Source organism: Fundulus heteroclitus, chromosome 8 (assembly GCF_011125445.2).
Source record: "Fundulus heteroclitus isolate FHET01 chromosome 8, MU-UCD_Fhet_4.1, whole genome shotgun sequence".
NCBI lineage: Eukaryota > Metazoa > Chordata > Actinopteri > Cyprinodontiformes > Fundulidae > Fundulus > Fundulus heteroclitus.
The window spans coordinates 3,803,641-3,812,144 of NC_046368.1; the positions used below are offsets into that span (position 1 = coordinate 3,803,641).

At 40.8% G+C, this 8,504-nt stretch overlaps 1 protein-coding gene across 1 annotated transcript; it reads left to right on the forward strand.

Moving 5' to 3' along the window:
- Positions 1–2,148: 2,148 nt before the first annotated feature.
- Positions 2,149–5,557, forward strand: LOC118563888 (T-box transcription factor T-A). Its single transcript, XM_036139958.1, has 8 exons — positions 2,149–2,407; positions 2,639–2,903; positions 3,247–3,381; positions 3,475–3,536; positions 3,782–3,843; positions 4,039–4,212; positions 4,316–4,439; positions 4,533–5,557. The coding sequence occupies exons 1-8, from the start codon at positions 2,223–2,225 to the stop codon at positions 4,789–4,791; spliced, it is 1,266 nt and encodes a 421-aa protein (XP_035995851.1). The 5' UTR covers positions 2,149–2,222; the 3' UTR covers positions 4,792–5,557.
- The last annotated feature ends 2,947 nt before the right edge of the window (positions 5,558–8,504 follow it).

Consider the following 8,504-nt stretch of genomic DNA (forward strand, 5'->3'; position numbering starts at 1 on the left):
TGCTCACCGAGAGGATCAACAAAATGCTTTTGGTTTTGTTTTTTCTGTTTGTTGTTTTGATCCCAAGCAAGAAAAACTATTTTGGTCCCCACTTTTCCTTTATGCATTATGCACATCATCCAAAGGAAATTAGGTGGGGTTTTTTTTTCAGAACAATCTGTTTAAAGTGCCACAAAGTCCCTGAGAAACACATCATTTCAGCAAAATGTCTATGTTCACATGTAAAATAAAATGAGCCAAAACTTTGCAAGGTTACTGAAATCCACTAAGAGCAGAGCTTTGGAACATGGACCCACGCCTGCTGCTGTTACATCTGGTGTGTCTGGGCTGGGGGCCTATCTTAGAGGCGGGGCCATGGCGTCTTCATTCCTAACATCAATGTCATGGCCCCGCCTCTTTGGCTATTTACACAAAAATGGAACAAATTCAAACACCTCACAGTGATATGGGTAATCACTTGTTGGGGTATTTGCAAAACCACAGTTCTTTACACATCCAAGGATTTAACATAATAATATGACAAGATTCTGCATTTTCTTTTTCAATCTTTATCTGAGGAGAACTCAATTAACCCTGCTTCAGCAAAATGTGAATCTTGAGGTGGATCTTAATATTTTCCCCAGTAAAAAGCAGCTTTGGTGGTTTTGCAAACGAGCTTTTCAGTGACTGCGAACTTTAATATTAAAGCCTGAGTGAATCATCCAAAGGCCCATTATGCAAATCCAGGCTTCACTCTTAGGCCTTCCTCACGTCGGCACAACAAGAACACAGAGGCTGCCCTAATGGCCCTCACTCTGCAAACACAAATCCTCTCTCATGTGGATTTGAGGCAACAAAAGATTAGCACAATTTGCAAATATACAGCTGAGTTCAAAGGCACGGCCCTCTTCCTTCCCTTCCTTTGTTTGCGTGCACACTTTCAGCTTGTAGGGTATCCGTTGCAACAGTGTGAGGTGGCTTTTAAGCAATAAATCCTAAATTCGTCCATGCGAAATTTGCTGAACTAAACTCATTTCATGAAAATCTGCAGAAACTGAAGGAGAAGCAGGAATCTTTTTAGGGTTTGGCTGGGAGTGCGTCCGTCCAAACCTTGAAATTCTGGGCTGATACCCACGGATGTTTTCTGGAATAGCCTTGCATCTCGTGAAGGAAGACATCCTGAAATTCATCTCAACTAAAAACTCACATTAAGCCATGAAAGTATTAATAGAATTTAATATGTTAAAACAAAACAAGCAGATCTGTTTCCTGTTGTTCTATTTTTCTTTTCACAATCAGTGCTGGTTCACAAAAAAACACACAAACTGGGCCTAAGAGAAGTCTTAGGCTTCAGCTGATCATCTACAGGAAGATTTTTATGCCTAGAGAACTTATTGATCAGTGAGTCAAATAAATAACTGGGCAAATACAGTAACATAAAGAAATAATACAACTACAATAAACTCTGACACCCCCAGTGAAATATCATCAGAGTAGGTTGGTTTAAAATATGTGCAAAGAAGTGTATAAACAAAGCTACGCAGGGTGCTTTATTCATTACATTTGTTCAACACAAACAATTTAATAGTGTAGTTTTTTTTTAATTATCTTCTGACAGAAAATTGGAAAGATTAAACAGTGACTGAATCAGCGCAAAGCATTACAGTTTGAGGTATATATATATATATATATATATATATATATATATATATATATATATATATATATATATAGATATATATACTTTTAATATCACAAATAGTATTTTATGTAATATAGAAATAAACTTTGCCTTCAATCCCTAGTTTAACGTTTTGTTGAATTCGCATAAAAATTAATACACCCCACCTGGCCAGAGATCTGGTAAATATTAAATTATTAAATTTCAGTCAAAAATCATGCAGCTATAATAATAATTCAATCACTTTTGGGTTTTGAGTTCCCAGTTCTTCAGGGGGCTAACAAGGCCTCTCTTTGACACAAACAGCTTTGACATGTTCTGCTAATCAACCATAATGGTGTAAATTATATACATTTCTCTAAGTTTTTATTTTATTCTACTGGAGTTCGGGATCTGGTGGGGTGGGGTTTCAAGAAGCCGTCGGAAACCACGCCCAACATCCCCATGAGGTCCCTGGCAGCCCTTAAATGAGAAGGGCCTCAGGGTTTAGAATCCAGTATTCAACTCAGGCTCGGCATCTTCATCCTGTCGGATTTAGCTCCATTTAACCAGACTCGGAAATATGACCTCTTCGAGCCCCGACCAGCGCCTGGAGCATCTGCTCAGCGCCGTGGAGAGCGAGTTCCAGAAGGGCAGCGAGAAGGGAGATGTCACCGAGAGGGATATTAAGCTGACGCTGGAGGACGCGGAGCTGTGGAACAAGTTTAAAGAGTTAACCAACGAGATGATCGTCACCAAGACTGGGAGGTAGGTCTGAAGCGGAAAGGCGGAGTGGAGGCCCGCAGCGGGGATCTTTACGCGCCGGTCTGGGCACCTTTTACGCACGAGAGAGCCAAAAATTGAGAAATTGGTTGGTGAATGGCAGGTTTTTAGTTCTAACATAAAGCATAGTCATGCATGCTTCAGAGGCCTTACATTGTTTAGAGAGATTGAAGAAGTTCGATAAACCAAACCTCAACATCACGACCTATTTTTCAGGAGGATGTTTCCCGTCCTCCGGGTCAACGTCTCCGGCTTGGACCCGAACGCCATGTACTCGGTGCTGTTGGACTTCGTCGCGGCGGATAACAACCGCTGGAAATACGTGAACGGGGAGTGGGTCCCCGGCGGCAAGCCGGAGCCGCAGAGCCCCAGCTGCGTTTACATCCACCCGGACTCCCCCAACTTCGGTGCGCACTGGATGAAGGCGCCCGTGTCCTTCAGCAAAGTCAAGCTCTCCAACAAGCTGAACGGCGGAGGACAGGTGAGGAGGAAAAAGGGATGCAACAAATCTTACTTGCATTTGTTACAGGTGGGGGGAAAAGAAAAATAATTTGCTGCTCCAATTCTCTATTAGGCATCCCAAGAGTTAAAAAAAAATGTATATACTTGACATTTTCGCATACTTACTTTTTATTTAATCTTCACACTTAGAAATGCTCATATGGAGGATTTGTCCCCTTTAAAATACACATAATGTTAGAATTTGTGCGGTTTTTACTTGACATTGGTTTCCTGCCAGACTTACTGCTTCAGTCTCGGTTGGTGTGAATAAAAATTGCCGCAGATATTGAGGGATCAGAGGAGTCATTGTGATGTTTCTCTAGATCATGCTGAACTCTCTACACAAGTACGAGCCGAGGATCCACATCGTGAAGGTTGGAGGCATCCAGAAGATGATCAGCAGCCAGTCCTTCCCCGAAACCCAGTTCATCGCTGTCACCGCGTACCAAAACGAAGAGGTCAGCTGCGCCGGAACCATTCTCCATTCTCATCACAAACGCTTGTCTCAAACGTATTGTGTGGTATTCTTACGTCTGTGTTCTTTTGGACAGATCACTGCTCTGAAGATAAAGCACAATCCCTTTGCCAAAGCTTTTCTGGATGCCAAGGAAAGGTACGATCCTCTTTATCTATAGTTACAGAATGAAAGGACTTGAAATAGCTTTTTGATGGCTAATGAAGCTTTGTCTATCACAATTTTTTCAAATATGTTTCAAAAAGGTTTTTAGCTTATCACACCATCAATGGACGTCTTTTTGTACTCGTGTTATTCAGGTGAAAGGCTTTGCTGCCTTTCCTATGTGTGCTCAGTTAAAATGTGCTCACAGGAAAGGATCTGATGCTGTACTTTCATTGCAGGAGTGACCATAAAGAGGTGTCCGAGCACAGCACAGACAGCCAACAGTCCGGCTATTCTCAAAGTAAGTCTCTTGTCGTCTCTTCAGACCCAAAATCTTCAGAATGTAGGCAAAGTTGGAAGTGTACATGCTCTATCTGGAATTCTATTGAGGAAGTTCTTGATCCCTGATGATGAAAAGCTTTTGAGGCTCTGATATAAACAGTATGTTAATGATCTAAACTCAGATTGTGGGCTTTTTGCGTTTCGTTCTCAACAGTTGGAGGTTGGTTCCTCCCAGGCCAGAGTCCCATCTGCCCCAACAGCAGCCCCCCTCAGTTCAGTGGCGCGGCGAGCCACCCGTCCGGCTCCTACTGCGAGCGCTACTCCAGCCTGAGGAGCCACAGGGCGGCCCCCTACCCCAGCCACTACCCCCACCGCAGCTCCAGCACAAGTGAGACCTGCTGAGGTTTACTCAACGCCACCTGTGACTGAACGCTCGTCGGGAGTGAAGAGGAGAGCTTGCTTTAATTTCTTTGTCCTCGCTTCCTTTCCAGACAACTACATGGACAACAACACGGGGACTCTGCCGACCCATGACAGCTGGTCAGCCCTTCAGATCCCCAACTCCACAGGGATGGGCACTCTGTCTCACACCACCAACTCCACGTCTAATTCTGGGTGAGACGCTTGCGTAGATCATTGGTTGCAGAATTTTCACACAACAGGCCACATTAGTTCCCTTGCCAACGTATTTTCCCATCTTGTCCACAGCCAGTACCCCAGCCTCTGGTCGGTAGCCGGCACCTCGCTCACCCCTTCGGGCTCCTCCTCGAGCTCCGTACCCGGAGGGCTGACCTCCCAGTTCCTGAGAGGCTCCTCCTACACGGGCCTGACCTCCTCGCTACCCGTCTCCTCGCCGACCTCCATGTATGACCCCAGCTTGAGCGAGGTTGGAGTAGGGGATGCCCAGTTCGAGAGCTCCATTGCCAGGCTCACAGCGACCTGGACGCCCGTGGCTCAGAGCTACTGAGGCAGCGCTGAGGGTTGAGCTCCTCCCGTCTGGCCCCGAGGACATGTGGCGCTGTGGTACAGACTAACATACCGGAGTGCCCTGCCAGGATGCTTGTGAAAGAGCTTAGATCGGTCGTTCCAGTTTCCTGAAAAAGACAATCTTAAGCGAAACTCAGACCGACTTGTACAAAATGTTTAATTAGACTTATTTGAGACTCAGTGCAATGAGTACAATAATCTGCTTTCTAACAGCTAAAAAAGATGTTGTTTATTAAGTATGACTTAGTAGATGAAATGCGAGACCTTATAGCCCCCTTCCAGTAACGGTGTGTCTACTGTCTACTGTCTTATAGCAGGTACAGGGTCATTTGTGCAATCTGCTGCCTAAGGCCGAGGGAGTCACTGCTAACTTTGGAAAGGAACAAACTGTTTTAATTTGGCAGATCTTCGCTCTGGGTTTGGAACGCTAACTTGCTCTCGGCAAGCTCCAAAATGATTTCCCACCATGTTCATTGACATTTTGTTTTTATCTTTAACCCTAAAAGAGAGAGAAAGAAGTTTCCACTAACATGAAACTGTACATGTGTGTATATAAAGTAAATTAATGTGTGTATTTTCCATTCAAATGTGCCTTTTATGGACGTCTCCAAAGTGCCTTCTGGTTCCCGGCAGGAAAACGAGTCCCCTGCCCACGCCTGTACATAAGCTGTCTATTTCTACTTGAACTTGCCGCACGTTTTATTTATGTCATTTAATAATAAATTAAAATTATCTGCTTTCTCAAATCTGTTTTGTTGGATTTGTTTTTGTCTTCATAAAATTCTTGGGATTCAGTCAAGTGCAACAAAGTACACTCTGTACACTCCGGTAAAATGGCCGGTTTTGGTCAAGATGAGTCCTTGCGCTGCAAAAAGAGAACTAAAAGTAAGTGAAATTTTCTTGAAATCAGTGTATTTTTCCTTGATTAGAGCAGGTAAAAAAGACCATTTGCCAATGGAATAAGATTTTCGCACTTAAAATAGGAACAATTCATCTCTATCATCTTATTTCAAGTGCAGGATGTCTAATTATCTTATTTTAGGGGTAAAAATACTCATTCCAGTGGCAAATAGTCATATCTAGCTCCTCAAATCAAGGAAATGTATAGTAATTCCAAGAAATTTTAACTTACGTTTAGTTCCCTTTTTGCAGTGTGATGAGTAATTTCAACACATCTTCCATGTGTGATTGACATGTAGCCTAAATAATTGAAATAAAATCAAACAAATTGAAGGAAAAATATTTTAAAAAGTGCAATAACTGTGCCACATAATTAAACTACAGCTTTTTTTACAACTCTTTTTGATTCAATTTAAGCATTGCGTCTTTAATTGGAGTCTGTCAGGTTTGTACTTATTCACTTGGCAATGTTTTCTCACTTGAACTCCTAATTTAGATAATGAGGACAGCTCGTGCCCACAGCCCTCAGGTAACCCCACATATTTAAACATGAACTCTAGCTAGGCCATTATAAAACAGTTTTTCTTTTCTCTCATTAACTTATTCTATTGTTGAGTCAGATGGATGCCCTACGGCCATAAAACATAAATTCTTCATTCATGTCCAACTGCCTAGCACAAAAATGAAGGTTTGGAGACATAAGTAATCGGTGTTTTGAGCTGTTTATAATTTCCATTGACCTTGAGGAAAAAAAAAATATTTAGAAGAATAACCACAGATCATGATGCTGCCACCACTGTTTCACTGTGAGAATGGTGTTTTTTTCTTGTTGTTTCAAAACGTATCTTTTCAAATTGTAGGGCAAATTTTCTGGCTTGGTTTTACCAGATCATAATTCCCACAAGGCTTAGGGAGATTTTAGCCTGGAGGATTTTATTCGAAGAAAACTCTTCTGTGTGCTGGACTTTTTTTCTGTGGAATTTTCGCAGCCAGGTTAAAAGTATTTAAGCAGTTATGAAATAAAGTAAGAAAAACGATCTTTTACTGGTCTGATGTAATAATCTAATCTAATAGATAAATACATAATCTAATTCCGTTAGCTGCAAGCAGAAAAATCTCCAAAATTAACAGAAAGAAAAGGCTTGAAAACATTCTGTTTCCAATTAAGCTACATGATGGGTTGAGTGAATTGAGTTGTTGAAATAGATTAACTTTTTAATAATATTCCAATTTAGGGACAATAACTGTAAACTGGAAAAAAGTTTTGAAATTACTTATTAAGACATCAGTTTTCAAAAAAATAATAACAGAAAATGTATTTTAACAGGGCTGGTAGAGAATGTTTTAGTTGACTCATAGTTGACTTTATGGACACCAGTCCATACAAGAAAGACAAAGTAAATTCATGTTCATTTAAATATGATTGCATTTTATCCAAATTTCAATTATTCTATTCTGTCTACATTAAGGTGTGATCTTTTCAGATCAGTTACATTAATTTAATCTTTTTTATCAGTTTCATTTCTTGTTCAGAGCACAGAGCTGTGGACACGCAGGCTCCTGTTTGACAGTACCCATACCTCTGGCTCCTTTCTGACGGCGACCAAAGAAGAAAACCAAGATGGGTACTGCTTACACACGGGCCAAAATTCAGATGCTTCAGGGGTTTTAGGGCAAAACTGGTTTCAGTGCTGAGCCAGAACAAGTTCTTAAATGGTGGCGGTTCTTTCTGTTGACAACACTGAAACCTGGGTACCAAAATCTGGCTCTGTGTTAGAGCTGATAGAGATGAACAACGGAATTAAAAATAGGTTAGAACTTGTTTTAAGCTCCACAGTCAGAGTTTAGATGTAGAAATATTCTAATTGGCGCTGGAGCAACAGAAACTCAAAGTTTCATGTCTCAGTGCTCTTTGTTTTATTATTATTTAGTGAAAATATGTCAATTCACCAAACAGGGCAGTGCTCACAGCCGGATTTCAGCAGAACCACCAAGTTTCTAAACACCGTCTGGGCCTTTAATGTCGCAAAGTAGTGTTTATTAATCCTGACTGAAATCATGTGCATCACTGGGCGATTCTCTGCAGAAAGTCAAGAAAGTGACATAATGACCTGACTGCAGAGGTGGCTAGTAACTACTTACATTTACTTAGTTACATTTACTTGAGTAACTTTTTAATCAAAATGTACATCTAGGAGTAGTGCACCATACACTTTACTTTTACTTGAGTAAAATATTGTGAAGAAGTATCGCTACTCTTACCTGAGTAAAATGACTGGCTACTCTATTCACTGAGTAACTTCACTGAATAAAGAACAAACCTGTTTCAACTAAAATGCACCAGAGAGAGAGACAGGCTTCTTGAGAGACTTCTTGTTTGTACACAAGCTTTGTTGCTCTAATGCTATTTTCTATCCGCTGAGCTTATTGAGTCATTTACAGGTCAAGTAACCTCAGTTAACAGTAGATATTGTTATTGGTAACTTTGTGCTGTCCTAGCTTACTTTATACACATTAACTGCTTGATTTCATATGTTTTTTGTTGAAAAACAATGTTTAGTAAAGTGTTCCTTCTGCCGGTATTTGTTACTGTGTAGTTATTTTTTGTAAATTTGTTATGTTAGTTGTTAAAATAGCAAAAATTGTACATAATTGAATATCTTTGCCGTACCAATTATATAATTTTTAAATATTAAATCAGTTATAAATAGTACTTGAGTGGCCATCTTACTAAATGCTTCTTTTCTCTTACTCGAATAGTTTCATAGTTGGATACTGTTTTCTTTGACTTGA